Consider the following 16553-nt stretch of genomic DNA (forward strand, 5'->3'; position numbering starts at 1 on the left):
CTCAATGCTGCCGTCTTGTGGTAAATAACTAGAATCTCACTCACCAACTCACCCACTCACCCACCCACCCATTCATCCACTCACTCACCAACTCACTCACCCACCCACCCATTCATCCACTCACTCACTCACCCACACAACAACAACCGCCATTCGCCACTAAGTGGCGGTGACGTCACCACGACGCTTGTGCCAGGCTATGTGCACCCTGAGGCCACGTGAAGTGTCGAACGCCCGCTGGCAGGAGGTCACGGGGCAGACCCAGGTGCCACGGGTCGACTGACTGAGATGACTGGCTGATGCACCACCTGTGCCCCCTACTGTGCCAACCTGCTGTGCTTTAGCCACCCGGCGCTCCGCTCGCTGTTGTGAGCGTCGCTCCTCCGCCCTCCGTTGTTGTTGGAGGGCGACTGCCTCCAACTGCCCAGTAGCATCCTTCACGAGCCTCCTCCACAGAGGCCGATCTTGACACCGCTGGTTCCAGTCATCGGCAAGTCCACTCAGCTCCACGTCCTCCTGTACCACATCACTCCATCTCTTCTCTAGCCCGTGCCGCGCCCGCTTAGCCCCCTCAATCCGGCCAAACAAAAGCTGTTTCGGCATGCGGTGGCTGGGCATGCGGGCTACATGACCCAGCCATCGCAGCCTTGCCTGCCGGAGGAGCTCACCGATGGGACCCTGCCCAGATCTTTCAAGGATTTGTGAGCTCCTCACACAATCCAGTCTGGTTAAACCCAGGATGGATCGTAGGCAGGTCAGCCTAAATGTTTCTAACCGGCGAAGATGTTCCATTAGGGGGGTCCACGTTTCGCAAGCGTAGAGAAGGGAGGGAATGATCGTGGCCGAGAAGACCTGAAGCTTAGTGCGGAGCGACAGACCAGGTAGCTTCCACACAGCGTTACGCAACCGATGAAAAGATATTGCCGCTCGACTGATTCGGAGTGAGACCTCTGCTGTTAAACTGGAGCCAGTCATAAGCACACTGCCCAGGTATGGGAAACTCTCCACTCTCTCCACAACTGCCCCATCACCGATTGGGAGTTGTGGGGGTGGAGTGTCCGATGGTACAAAATACCCAGGCAGGTGCTTAGTTTTGGTGGGGCTGATGGTAAGGCCCCACCTCTTAGTGGCACGCTCCAGTCTCAGCAGCAGCGTCTCCAACTCCTCCTCTGACTGAGCAGCTATTACCAAGTCATCAGCATACATAACGTGGTTGAGCAATAGGGAGCCATCCCTTGACCGCACCCGGGCATCGATTAGCCTCCCATTATATCTGTACCATATGGAGATTCCCCCGGTACAGCTATTGAAGGCTTCACGAACTACGTGGTCAAAATAGATGTTAAATAATGTGGGAGCCAGAGGACATCCCTGTCGCACCCCAAGGTGTACAGGGAATGGCTCTGACTCCCGGCCACGTAGTTTTACCCGGGCCCGCTCACCATCATGAAGGTCCTTAATGATCATGAGCAGAGGGTCAGGTACTCCAAAAGCACGAAGAACGACCCAGAGCCCAGGCCTAAACTCACCCACACACCCACTCACCCACCCACATACCCACCCACTCACCCACCCACCCATTCATCCACTCACTCACCCACACACCCACTCACCCACCCACTCACCCACCCACCCATTCATCCACTCACTCACCCACACACCCACTCACCCACCCACATACCTACCCACTCACCCACCCACTCACCCACCCACCCACCCATTCATCCACTCACCAACTCACCCACTCACCCACCCACCCATTCATCCACTCACTCACTCACCCACATACCCACCCACTCACCCACCCACTCACCCACCCACCCATTGATCCACCCACCCACCCATTCACCTTTGTTGATTGGAACTGAAAAGCTTGGTGACATTGTAGATAGGGGCTGCACCGTACGTGGCATGCCTGAGATGGTTATAACACGTGTGTCACTGGTGAGTGATTGGTGAGGGAGTTGGTGAGTGAGTTGGTGAGGGAGTGATTGGTGAGTGAGTTGGTGAGTGAGATGGTTATAACACGTGTGTCACTGGTGAGTGATTGGTGAGGGAGTTGGTGAGTGAGTTGGTGAGTGAGTTGGTTATAACACGTGTGTCACTGGTGACTGTGCACATTTACGAGTGTTCATGCGTGTTTCGGCAGTAAAGGGAGTTTGTCTCTCTGTCTCTCTCTCTCTTAAGTTGTACGTCTCGTTTGAAACGACACCCTCAGTTACAACTACATCACCAAACTGCGCCCAGCCACACATCACTAAAGTACACTACACACTACACTACACCACACTACCACACCACTCCACCACTGCAGTACACTACACACCACACTACACCACAATACCACACCACTACACCACTGCAGTACACTACACACTACACTACACCACAATACCACACCACTACAGTACACTACATACTACACTACACCACAATACCACACCACTTCACCACTGCAGTACATTACACACCACCACTACACCACAACACCACACCACGACTGTAACACGTACCACTACTACACCACACCATTACACACCACTACTACACCACACTACACACTACACCACACAACACCACCACACCACACAACACCACAACTCCACTACACCACACTACACCACACCACCACACTACACCACACCACACTACACCACTACTACACCACACTACACCACACCACAACTGTAACACGTTGTACCACCACTACTACACTACTACTACACCACACTACACCACACCACGACTGTAACACTTTGTACCACCACTACACCACGACTGCCCCGCGTACATTCTGACGGATTCTCACCCTGGACACCGACCGATGAGACGCTTCCCTTGGCGCCAGGGGCAGATGTGGTACAATAAAAGCGACCGGCGAAGGAATCCCCAGGTCTTGTCGGTGTTAGTTTGACACGTCCCCGTTGGCTGTCGCGACCAACGTCAACTCGTACAGCGAGCAGGAAACCGGGCGGAAAGTTCCTCCAGGATTTTATAATGACGACGACGATGAGCAGAGCTCTAAACTTATCGGCAAACTCTTACCAATTTGGCACGCGCACGCAGAGACAAAGATCCCCCGTGTAGCCTTAACAGACTGTAGGGGCAAGTGCTGTTAGCGAGCACCTATGAAGGCCAGAACGGTACACGAGGGGGCGGGTGGCCGGCACCACCCCTGGCCGCCTTTGTCTCCCCAGTGGCGATGTTTACACAACGCACCAGGGTACTCATTTAATGCCGAGTCGACCTAGGGGAGGCCCGGGACCGGTTCAGATGATCGTCGCCGGCGGCGTCGGCCGTGAGCGGGAATCGAACCCCGGGTCACCACCACCTGACACACACCACGTGACACACACCACCTGACACACCACCTCACACACACCACCTCACACTCACCACCTCACACGCACCACCTCACACACCACCTCACACACACCACCACACACACCACGTGACACACCACCTCACACACACCACCTGACACACCACGTGACACACCACCTCACACACACCACCTCACACACACCACCTGACACACACCACCTGACACTGTTGTATCTAGGCCCCTTTTCCATCTTAATGTTAACAGGTAATTTTCCGATACATATAGATACATGTTTCTATTGTTTTTTTAATATAATAATGAATAAAAACACCAAACCAGGCCTCCGCATGGCATGTGGAGGTTCTCTTTACCATGACCCACTAATACGATTTTGACATTAAGAGCCCTCCCAGGGTCAGAGGGAGCAGATAGAGAGCAGAGCACAGCGGATTGCAAGGGGCTGACGTAAACACACCAAGCCAGGGTCACTGGGAGTTTGCGTTAGCCTAGATATAGTTCAGTCAAAAAGCTGATTGGTTCTACATTACTATTAAAGTAACTTAACATCGGAATTCAACGACAGGGTAGGCTAAAGTTATTGATCTTCACACCAACTTCAATTGAACCCTGCCAATAGCTACATCAATGTAACCATCAACCGTCTATTGGTTTAACATTAAATCTATTTTCATATTTTAATAATTTTTATACGACTGGACCCAAAGCCTATAACAATCAGGTTTTCCGAAGTCAACATGAATGTTCTAACCCAGACATGAGCGAATAATGAGCAGAGTGGATATAAGGTTGGAGAAGAAAGGAAAATAAGCGCAGCAAACTGCAAACGTAGGCAAAAAGCCAGGAACAACCAACCAACCTAACAACAGCAAGCCGGGGCTAGACAGGCCATCAAATTAGATAAATCCCGGGGTCAGAGGTCACAGACCAAGTGCTGAGAGGCAGACGAAAACCAGAACTGACTCCAGGGCTAACCCGCCCTCACCTACACGGAGTGATGGAAATTAATGAGGCCTTGAATTGGCGGCGTCAGCGAAAACAGCGGTCACCACGCGCTAGAGAGAGTGAGGGCCAAAGAGTGTAGAGAGACTGAAAAGAGAATAAGGGCGGGACCTTAGAGTGTCAACGCATTTCAGCGAAAATACCAGGCTAATAAAAATCACAGTGCATTATTTCCTACTTAACATTCGTGTTGGCACCATTCACCGAGGCTTACACAAAACATAAACTGCATAATGACTTGGGCGGTGTTAAACCCAAGGTTGGAAAGAAAGGGAGATTCCGGCCGTCTTTGTATCCCCGCAGCGCGGGGTAGGAGTGTGTATACGCTCGGGGGGAAAACCTTCCCTTGACATTAAGTACAATACCACAACGGAAGCTAACCCAGACCTTGGGTTACATACAGAGCATAACTGTGAAACTGTGAGGGATAAATGTTAACTTTAAAAACCTTAACCGTTTCTTGGTGCGTCGGTGAAAGTCGGAGGGAATATCGCCCCTCCCTCCAGGTTGTGTACCCAGACAGAGAGGCGCCTTCGAGACAATTTATAACATTTGATTGTTTTACTTGTGGGTTTTATGGAAGGAGGGTGACAACGGAATATGCACACAAGAACACACACTGACACACACTGACACACACACGGACGCAGATACATACGGACAAACCCTGACACAGCAAAAATCGGAAGAAACCCCGCCTTGTGGGCAGGGTCCGAGTGAAGGGATTTTTGGGCATAAAAAGAGGATCCTGAACATTGAAACCTCAGTTCGACCGGGGGGGTCGACTCAGGAGCGAGCTGCGGCCAACGGGTCGGCTCGACTCGTCCGCAGTTCATCGGAAACTCAGCTGAGTTCGATCGGCTCACCGGAGCCGGCCATCGGGGGCTCGACTCATTGGAGCAGCTCCCCATCTCATCTGCAGGCGGGCAAGACCCGCTTGACAGCTCAACTCGCCCCTGCGTGGGTCAGCCTCTGCCGACACGGAGGTCTCTGCTGCCGCCGGGGTGGTGAGGGTCGCTGTTTGGCGACAAGGCTGCGTGCACACCATGCATCGCCAGCCGAGTGCGCACCCGGGTCAACACTCAACCACCGTGCACGCTGCGAGCGAGCTGTGGCGCCATCTACCGACCGTATCCTGACCTGCAGCAGCGTATCGACGACATCCGAATCCGTTCAACACGGTGACCGCCGAATCGACTGATACGTATGACGCGCACCGCCCCCTCACCACACGACAAGCAGGCGTCTGTTTGACACGAAGTTCGACTCCGAACACTGACTATTCAAAACAATTCATGTCACTCAAACATACACGGGTCCTTAAACCAGAAGCCAACACTCAAGTCTATCGGGCATCAGTGGCTGTGAAGGCGTCACGACGAGACCGAGTGTTCATACATGTGTCGTTATAAGCATATCCATAGTTGTCCTCTTTACTATTTAGTGGGCTGTACTCTTAATCGCATAAATATTCAACAGATCCATCAATACGAATTTACTTTTGACACCTTCTCCCGTAGAGCCACGCTCTTGTGGGGAAGGGTGTGTCCCACCAGATCCTCATCAGGCGATCTGGTCCACAATTAATTAAAACTTGGTATCAGGTGAGGTCTTCAGGAGAAAGGAGCACCCCATCGCATGCCCTTACTCCAAGCCATTATGTAGTCAGATAATCTGCCGATGTATCTGTTGAGATTTGTGCCTTTGAGAATAATAACTGTTTTAATTGTTTTTCTTATCATCGTATAATCTTTAAAGTACCTTTCGTTCGTAATCGCCGCACGTTCTCACGTACTCTACAGAATAATCACCTGTTCTGTGACCCAGTGTGCTAACAACGTGATAAGGGTTGCATATGATCTATGATCAATAACGATTGCGATACTGCGGGAATAATTCAAGTATAATCATTCATTATAAGTTACGTTTTTTGTTTAGTATAGCATTTCCATGTTCTAATAACTCTCTCTTTCACTAATAACCATCGCTTCATGCGGGGACCATGTGTTATCAAAGTGAAATTGTACAGTCATTGATGATACTGTCTCATTGATGATACTGTTAAACTGACTAACCTCTATGGGGAGGATACTTTTCTTAAAACCAGAAAATTGGAGAAGCTTCGCATTAAGCGGATGAAATTGATATCTTCACTGGCGTTCCTCAAAAGGTGCAGAGATTCAAAGGTAATACCAAACGCAGTTAAAATAACACATCACATAAAGTCTTCTAAAGCTAACCAAATACTACACAAAGCTAGCAAATTATTATTAATAGAGACAATACAGCACAATAGGAGTGAATTATCTTCTTTGGTTCTTTCGGTAAAGTCACGTAGAATGAGAATAAAATAATAAATTGATAAAATAAAATAACACAATAATATTCTCACGACGTTTCGGCCACAACACAAGCGGCCTTCATCAGGTGAAGGGAGCGAGACTGTCTGGTAGGACAGCGCTGGAGTGAGAGAGCCACGTTCAGATCACGGCTTTTAAGCTGTGTGAGAGGAACAAAGAGCCTTGACGAAGGAATTAGCATAAAATTTAGCATTGAAAAGGCTGAATGATTAGCTTGTGACTGGTCACAGAAATAGCTATGTTAAAAGTCAAAGCATACACATCCGCAGAGGCACCCATTGTTAAAAGGAATTAGCATAGAATTTAGCATTGAAATAGCTAAATTAAGGCATTCGCTTGTAACTGCTACAGAAATAGTTACGTTGAAGTCAGAGCATACACATTCACCGAGGCACTTAGTACAAATCAAAACAGGAGAATTTAGCATTGAAATAACTAGGCGAATTTAGCATTGAAATAACTGGGTGATTTGCTAGTGACTGGTCACAGAAATGACTACAAATCTGAGCTATTCACAGTACTATATAGTGAACCAATAAAAACTAAAATATAAATTACCTTCATGTTATCAATAAACTCTATATTCTCCAATCAGCTAAGCTACCAACCATAAGTCGTTATATATCACAATGCTATATGGCGAAAAAATGGGTGGATTCTTACCCTCAAATTTCCGTACCACGGATAGCTACGGGCCCCGTTCAGACGGACGAGTTCGTCCATGGTCGGAACAGAGGAGGGGGAGAGAGACAGCTGCGAAGCCCTAGTATACTCCATGTTGTAAACCATACCATTAACCGTGGTGTGAGAGGTATTAAGAGGCAATGCTGGCGAAAGAGCTGCGGTCTGAAGGTCATCGTAAAATTACAATTAATTAAGAACAGAAATGATTTAACACATCTTTCCAGTGGTTACTGAGCCTGAATCCATCTTCTCGGTTGAAATTGTCTCTGTGCTTGTATATGTGAATGGCCTCATGAACGAATCTCTCATGGTAGCCAGTTGGTTTGCAAAGAACCTCCGTCTTGGAGAAGTCAATGTCATGTGAGCCCACTGAATTGTAACAGTGATCTGCCACGGCAGAGGAGTTCGTCTTACCGTGTTTCAAGTCTGCTTTATGTTCGCGGATGCGATCCGAGATATGTCTTTTGGTTTCTCCAATGTAGCTACTACCACAGAGGCACTTTAGTTTGTAAACGCCCGGGTACTGTATGTCTGGAAGAGCATCTTTTACAGATGGAAGTAAATCACGGATTTTGTGTACTGTGTTGAATCGGACCTGGATCTTGTGTTTATTCAGGATTTTGGAGATCTTTTTAGTGACCCCTGCAATGTAGGGTAAGGTGATGGTTTTGAGTGGCTCCACAAGAGGATCCTTCTTCATGACTGGAGTGATGGCTTTGCGGATTGTGTAGTCGGAGTAGCCATTAGCCCTGAGAGCCTGGTGTACGTGTTTGAGTTCACTGGTAATGTGTTCCTGGTCGGAAATGCATTGGGCTCTATGGTATAGAGTCTTGATGAGGCAGTTCTTCTGGGATGGATGGTGGTGGGAATCCGGTTTCAAGTAAGCATCTGTATGGGTAGCTTTCCTGTAGACAGAGTGGCTCATTGAACCATCATGTCTCCTTTTAATTAAGACATCCAGAAAGGGTAGTTTGCCATCTTTTTCGACCTCCATGGTAAATCTGATGGGCAAACGGGATAGGTTTTTTTTTATTATCTCTAAAAGTCTTTAAGTTGAAGGTTTGTAAGTAGAGTAGTGCCTGTACAAACTCGGGTGAACGTTTCCCCGCAGCGGCATCGCTGCATCTGACTGGCGGCCACGATGAGCTGGGGCTACCTCACGCAGCTGCTGGAGGAGGTTCATCGGCACTCCACCTTCCTGAGCAAGCTGTGGATCACCACCTTCCTCATCTTTCGCATCATTCTCACGACGGTCGCCGGCGAGTCCATCTACTACGACGAGCAGGGCAGCTTCTCGTGCAACACGGAGCAGCCCGGCTGCGAGAACGTCTGCTACGACAGCTTCGCCCCACTCTCCCAAGTCCGCTTCTGGGTGTTCCAGATCATCGCGGTCGCCACGCCCACCATCATGTACCTCGGCTTCGCCGTGCATCTCATCACCAGGTGCGGAGGTACCCGGAGGGAGTTTTCACAGCGGGGGAGCTACGGTGGAAATTTGAATGGCTGCCCGCAGTTGGAAATGTTTTAATTTGTTTTTTAATTAGGCTGCGCCGTCGATTTGGTCACGAGTTTGAACGGTGAAAGGGCCGGCAAGGTTTCCCCTTGACTTAGGAACGGAGTTCCGTTCCCGAGCCCCCTGTCAGTATGTCCGAACGGCTAGTTCAGTTCAGGAGGGCGAATGTGCGCTGTGTTTAAACACGCATATGGTCAGCGTCGTAAAATATATTCTGCGGTTCAACAGCAAAAAGGGAAGCATTGTTAAACTCTTCAACAATAAGAAATATAATACATTTGCATGCGATATTATAATTGCATAGTGTATCTATATGTATAAAAGGGAAATTTGTGAATGTGTTCAAAATGTTTAGCGTACTTCCTGACATTTAACAAACTTGAGATTTGCCATGTGGGTACTTTCCATACTGTGCACCATGCAAACATTATAAAAATAGACTTGTTTTTTTTTGGGGGGGGTGGGGGGGGAATGATGATGAAGTGTGGCGAGAATCGATATCTGGTGAGCTTTTGTGGTATCAATTAAACGGGAATAGGCCGATTCTAAAGAAATCTACAAACTTCAATTCCTTTGCGCGATCTAAAGAATCGAATCTTGGCGCACGAGCGTACGTTTTTTTTCCGCTGCGCTAATTTTTATGAATGAGGTAATGATCATCGTTTTTTTTTCATTTGTATATGTTATGTTTTTAAGTTTTGAGAAGTTTTTCAATATATTTTCCCCCGGGCAACGCCGGGTGCTTCCCGCTAGTAGTAAATAAAGCGTAAAATAAAGGAAGGTAAATATTTTCACTTACCTCGAGTCCCGATGCTGGCTTGCTTGTAGCGCACAGACATCTACACCAACAACCGCCGTTTGCCACTAAGCGGTGGTGACGTCACCACGGTGCTTGTGCCAGGCTACGTGCACGGTAAGGCCACGCACACACAGACACACGCGGACGCACACGGGGCCACACGCGCACAAAGACAAAAATCCCCCATGTAGCCTTCACAGGCTGTCGGGATAAGCGCTGCTCGTGAGCGGCGCCTCAAAGCACACGAGGGGGGTCTATGGCCAAAGCCACGCCGGGCTGCATTTTTCTCCCCAGTTGGCAAAGTTTTTACAAATCGCATCAGCTACTCATTCGAGGCTGAGTCGACCTAGGGTAGGCCCAGGACCGATTCAGATCATTGCCACCGGCACGGACACTTTAAGTGGTCTCTCAGAGGCGACGATCAGAAGTGAAAGTGGAATCCCGGACAGCCTCGTAGCTGTCGCTGTTCGTCGTAATGTCGCGTTTCATAGCGAGTGCATATTTCCATTTGCTCGCGACGTTTCACACTGAGGGGTGAAACTTAAACGCCGCCGCTCTCTGTCGTGGTAGGATCGAGTACAAGCGAGACGAACAAACCAAGCGAGCCAAGCGAGCCGGCGGCCCCGACCGCGTGGTTGAATGCACGGAGAAAGAGGAGGAGAAGGTGGAGGAGGTGGAGGGTGAAGAAGATGGCAAGGGGAAGCAGCACAACGAGCGGTGGTGGATCAAGACGGACGGCCTGATGGTGGCCTACACCCTCCAGCTGCTGGCCCGCACGCTGGCCGAGGTTGGCTTCCTGGTGGGGCAGTACCTGATGTATGGCTTGGAGGTGGCCCCGCGCTTCAAGTGCGTCCGTGACCCCTGCCCGAATAGCGTCGACTGCTTTGTGTCGCGCCCCACAGAGAAGACCGTCTTCCTTCTGGTCATGTACGCAGTCGCCAGTCTCAGCCTCCTGCTCGAACTGTCCGAGATTGCCTACCTGGGGCTGGGCACCATCCACGACTCGCTGAGCGGGAGGCACCGGCTACGGAGCAGGTGGGGGGCCTCGCTGGCGCGGTTGGCCACGGTCGGGGGGGGGGGGGTGCGGAAGAAGTTCGGCACGCGTGCGACCGACTGTGTCGGAGGTTGTCGGCTTCGGTGTTGGATCGCGAGAAACTAAAGCGTCGTCTCGTCAAAGCCGTCAACTTGTAGTAGCGGCGTTGCGTCACGTAAACGAAACGTGCCGGGTCGCTACCGGCTCGACACTCGCCGGCTGCGTGTCAGAGAGTGACCCCCAACTACGCCGACGATTCGAGTTTCCGTGACGTTTCGCCGATGATGACAACAGCAAAAAACATCATGGGACCTCCCTTGCCAGTAACAAAATATAAGAATTGGTTTTACCCTTTCTAGTAATAAAACAGCTGTGTGAACGTGATAACACCAAACGTAAACCTCTTGCAAGGAATCATCTCACTGCATTGGCCACGCACACGGTACTTGTAATGAACATGCAAACAGAAAAAAACATGCTCTGGTAGTCTACGAGATGATGATGCATTGTCTTTGAAACTGATTGTTCCACACCAGAGACAGCTTTCTTTAGAGCCTCGTGTGTCTCACCCCGAGCTGTCAATGTCTTCGTAGTGGCATTGTCCTCTCATCTAACACTGTTTGAGACTAGGCTCTAAACAAAGCTGTCTCTTATTCTTGGTTCTTTCGGTAAAGTCACGTGGAAGGGAAATAATAACGGTTCCGTCAGCTTCCCAACCGCTACATATAGATGTTGTGTATAGTTTATAGTGTAGTGTATAATGTAGTGTATGTGTTGATAGCTATATATATAGATGTTGTGTATAGTTTATAGTGTAGTGTATAATGTAGTGTATGTGTTGATAGCTATGTATATAGATGTGTGTAGTTTATAGTGTAGTATGTAGTGTATGTGTTGATAGCTATGTATATAGATGTTGTGTGTAGTGTATAGTGTAGTGTATAATGTAGTGTATGTGTTGATAGCTATATATATAGATGTTGTGTATAGTTTATAGTGTAGTGTATAATGTAGTGTATGTGTTGATAGCTATGTATATATATGTTGTGTGTATTGTATAGTGTAGTGTATAATGTAGTGTATGTGTTTATAGCTATGCATATAGATGTTGTGTATAGTTTATAGTGTAGTGTATAATGTAGTGTATGTGTTGATAGCTATGTATATAGATGTTGTGTATAGTTTATAGTGTAGTGTATAATGTAGTGTATGTGTTGATAGCTATATATGTTGTGTGTAGTGTATAGTGTATGTGTTGATAGCTATGTATATAGATGTTGTGTGTGTAGTGTATACTGTATAGTGTAGTGTATGTGTTGATAGCTATGTATATAGCTGTTGTGGGTAGTTTATAGTGTAGTGTACAATGTAGTGTATGTGTTTATAGCTATGTATATAGATGTTGTGTTTGTAGTGTATAGTGTAGTGTATGTGTTGATAGCTATGTATATAGATGTTGTGTTTGTAATGTATAGTGTAGTGTATGTGTTGATAGCGATGTATATAGATGTGTGTAGTTTATAGTGTAGTGTATGTGTTGATAGCTATGTATATAGATGTTTGTAGTTTATAGTGTATAGTGTAGTGTATGTGTTGATAACTATGTATAGATGTTGTGTGTAGTCTATAGTGTAGTGTATGTGTTGATAGCTATGTATATAGATGTGTGTAGTGTATAGTGTAGTGTATGTGTTGATAGCTATGTATATAGATGTTGTGTATAGTTTATAGTGTAGTGTATAATGTAGTGTATGTGTTGATAGCTATATATATAGATGTTGTGTGTAGTGTATAGTGTAGTGTACGTGTTGATAGCTATGTATATAGATGTGTGTGTAGTGTAGTGTATGTGTTGATAGCTATGTATATAGCTGTTGTGTGTGTAGTGTATACTGTATAGTGTAGTGTATGTGTTGATAGCTATGTATATAGATGTTGTGTGTAGTTTATAGTGTAGTGTACAATGTAGTGTATGTGTTGATAGCTATGTATATAGATGTTGTGTTTGTAGTGTATAGTGTAGTGTACGTGTTGATAGCTATATATATGTTGTGTATATTTTATAGTGTAGTGTATGTGTTGATAGCTATGTATATCGATGTTGTGTGTGTAGTGTATAGTGTAGTGTATGTGTTGATAGCTATGTATATAGATTTTGATTTAAAGCTTTCGTGACTGCAGTAATTCATATTCTTAGCTCTTTCGGTAAAGTCACGTTGAAGGGAAACAATAAAATAATACAATATATATATAAAACAATAAAAATTCTCATGACGTTTCGACCATAACACAAACGGTCATCATCAGGTGTGTCGGTTCGCATTAATTAATTTATTTTTTTGCAGTGTTTTTATTTATTTAAAAAAAACGTTAGCGCCACGCGCAGCGATTTGGCAGTTTATTTAGAAGGACGAGTCCATCTATGTTCTGAAAAGAGGAGGGGGGAGACGAAAAATTAATGTATGCTGTCTGAAAGCCACTGTAAGCGTGAACAATCAATTAAGACCTGAAATGGTTAATCAAATCTTTCCAATGATTGCTAAGCCAGAATCCATCTTCTCGGTTGGAATTGTCTCTGTGCTTGTATATGTGGATAGCCTCATGAACGAATCTCTCATGGTAGCCAGATGGCTTACAAAGAACCTCTGTCTTGGAAAAGTCAATGTCATGTGAGCCTACTGAATTATAACAATGATCTGCCACGGCCGAGGTGTTAGTCCTACCATGTTTAAGGTCTGCTTTGTGTTCACGGATGCGGTCCGAACCATGGCGTTTGGTTTCTCCAATGTAACTACTACCACAGAGGCAACTTAGTTTGTAGACACCAGGGTACTGTATGTCCGGAATCACATCTTTTACAGACGGAACCAGATCAGGGATTTTATGTAATGTGTTGAAACGGACCTGGATCTTGTGTTTATTCAAGATTTTAGAGATCTTTTTTGTGATCTCCGCAATGTAGGGTAAAGTGATGGTTTTGAAAGGCTCCTCAAGAGGGTCCTTCATGGTTTGAGTGATAGCTTTGCGGATTGTATAGTCGGAGTAACCATTAGCCGTAAGAGCTTGGTGTACGTGCTTGAGTTCACTGCCTATGTGTTCCTGGTCGGATATGCATTGGGCTCTATGGTGCAGAGTCTTGATGAGAGAATTCTTCTGTGATGGATGGTGGTGGGAATCCGGTTTTATTGTTTTATATATTTTTTATTATTTTATTGTTTCCCTTCAACGTGACTTTACCGAAAGAGCTAAGAATATGTATGTAGATGTTGTGTGCACTATACACTGTACTATACACTACACTATACACTGCACTATACACTGCACTATACACTACATTACAATACACTGCACTATACACTGCACTATACACTGCACTATCCACTGCACTATCCACTGCACTATACACTACACTATACACTGCACTATACACTACACTATACACTGCACTATTCACTACACTATACACTATACACTGCACTATACACTGCGCTATACACTACACTATACACTACACTATGCACTACACTATACACTACAGTACACTATAAACTACACTATACACTACTATCCACTGCACTATACACTACACTATGCACTGCACTATACACTACACTATACACTACACTATACACTACACTGTACACTACACTACACACTACAGTACACTATACACTACACTATACACTACTATCCACTGCACTATACACTACACTATGCACTGCACTATACACTACACTATACACTACACTGTACACTACACTACACACTACAGTACACTATACACTACACTATACACTACTATCCACTGCACTATACACTACACTATGCACTGCACTATACACTACACTATACTATACACTGCACTATACACTACACTATACACTGCACTATACACTACTATACACTACGCTATACACTACACTATACACTACACTATACACTACTATACACTACACTATACACTGCACTTTATACTACTATACATTACACTATACACTGCACTTTATACTACACTATACACTGCACTATACATGCGATATAACCAAAAAAACCTCTATCATGGAGAGTGTATATATATTTTTTTGTTAATGAAAATACTCTTCTTGAAATTCGACTCGTTTCTAGGGTCGCAGATGCCGTCGAGCCGGAATCGACGACGGGTCCCAGAGCGATGTCACCGTCAGAATTGTGGCAGCTCCTTGACGAGGTGCAGCAACTTCAGACGGAGCTGGGAGTGACGTCGAGGCCCCACCAGGAGCCCCCCGAGCAAGACGCTGGCGACGCCTCCCGCAAGTCTTGGGTTTAGCGTGCTAGTATTACTCTCGGGCGTCGTTATCGCTCAATCGCTTTTTGCCATCCCACGTTCCATTTACTCGGCCCCCCCAATGCGCCGCCGCCATTTGGATCGTCTCGACTTTGAAGGTCTTCTTGACATTCTTCCGTCGAGATTCAATCGGAGGCGACCGTCTGCGCTTTTACGATTCAAGCGGCAGAGCGCGGGCACCCCGCTAACCCGCTCGCGACGGCACGGGGGGCACGCCGGCACCCAGCCTCGTGGCTCGGGGGATTCGGCGCTGGGTTTGTAACCCAGAGCGTTGAGAGTTCAAATCTCCTTAGAACGCGTTTTGTGTGGCATTGTGGCTTTCGCATTCGGCCAACGTATAAATGCACGAGTCGGGGGGGGGGGGGGGGGGGAATGTTTGCGTGAGTTTTTAATCAATATGGAGGTGTGTTTTGATTAAAGCAACCCAAATATTTTTGTTACTTTAGCTTACTTCTTAATTTGCGTGAGTTTCTGTTTTCGTTGTTTTATTAAACTTCCTCGTTCATCGGTGGATAAGAGGGCCTGAGTTTAGCGGGCACGTCGTTATTATACCGTAACAGCCTGCTCCGATTTATATTTTGTCAAACCAAAAGGCGTTTAAGATGCTGGCTATGCGGTTTGTGAACAGCTGTGGCCAAATCTGAACGGCAGGTGACACAGTGTTGTATGTATTGTTTTTCTGAAAAATATTCAATAATTTGGGAAATGTAAATTATTATTGTGTATTTCATGTTAATTGATGCTAATTGAGTAAGTTTAATGTGATCAATCGCACACACCCACTAAACACACGCACACCCCCACTAAACACAGACACGTAGGTAAAATAAAATAAATGAAAACTAAATTAAATCACGACGTTTTGGAGGCAACACAAGCTTCCGTTTTCAGATGGAAACCGTCAGCAATATTGCTTTGATACCAGGCTACAGTCTACATTAGTGGTTTATTATTTTATTTTATGATAGACAACAACCGCCATTGGTCACTAAGTGGTGGTGACGTCACCACGACGCTTGTGCCAGGCTATGTGCACCTTGAGGCCAAGTGAAGTGTCGAACGCCCGCTGGCATGTCACGGGGCAGACCCAGGTGCCACTGGTCGACTGACTGAGATGACTGAGATGACTGGCTGATGCACCACCTGTGCCCCCTACTGTGCCAACTTGCTGTGCTTTAGACAGACACACAGACAGACAGGACAGGCAGACAGACACAGACAAGAGGAACACAGAGACAGAGAAAGAAAGACAGAGAGACACAGGCAGAGAGAGACACAGAGGCAAACAGAGATACAGACGTACAGAGAGATGTTGAATCGAACACACTTAACTCGCTCCATTGAAAGAGATTCCTCGATCTTTGCCCATCCCCGAAAGTCTTCTAGTTTCTATTTATTTCATTGTGTGTGGTGTGTACATGTAAGCAATGTGGGATATCGATGTACACGGATATGAACAAGATCAGCAGACAAGACGTCTTTCATACTCTTTGGT

General features: G+C 46.6%; 1 protein-coding gene across 1 annotated transcript; it reads left to right on the forward strand.

Moving 5' to 3' along the window:
- The first annotated feature begins 8504 nt into the window (after positions 1 to 8504).
- Positions 8505 to 15415, forward strand: LOC142917426 (gap junction gamma-1 protein-like). The gene is made up of 3 exons (XM_076062089.1): positions 8505 to 8832; positions 10272 to 10736; positions 14860 to 15415. The coding sequence occupies exons 1-3, from the start codon at positions 8531 to 8533 to the stop codon at positions 15038 to 15040; spliced, it is 948 nt and encodes a 315-aa protein (XP_075918204.1). The 5' UTR covers positions 8505 to 8530; the 3' UTR covers positions 15041 to 15415.
- Positions 15416 to 16553: the final 1138 nt, after the last annotated feature.

Source organism: Petromyzon marinus, unplaced genomic scaffold (genome assembly GCF_048934315.1).
Source record: "Petromyzon marinus isolate PM22_M1 ecotype Great Lakes invasive population unplaced genomic scaffold, UKy_Petmar_22M1.pri1.0 PM_G_Scaffold_50, whole genome shotgun sequence".
Taxonomy (NCBI): Eukaryota; Metazoa; Chordata; class Hyperoartia; order Petromyzontiformes; family Petromyzontidae; genus Petromyzon; species Petromyzon marinus.

Excerpts from the sequence above, each read along its gene's own strand:
- LOC142917426 (XM_076062089.1), top strand. The coding sequence starts at position 8,531 with ATGAGCTGGGGCTACCTCACGCAGCTGCTGGAGGAGGTTCATCGGCAC. Across the intron at positions 8,833-10,271 it reads GCCGTGCATCTCATCACCAG|GATCGAGTACAAGCGAGACG; the intron begins GTGCGGAGGTAC and ends CTGTCGTGGTAG. Across the intron at positions 10,737-14,859 it reads AGGCACCGGCTACGGAGCAG|GGTCGCAGATGCCGTCGAGC; the intron begins GTGGGGGGCCTC and ends ACTCGTTTCTAG.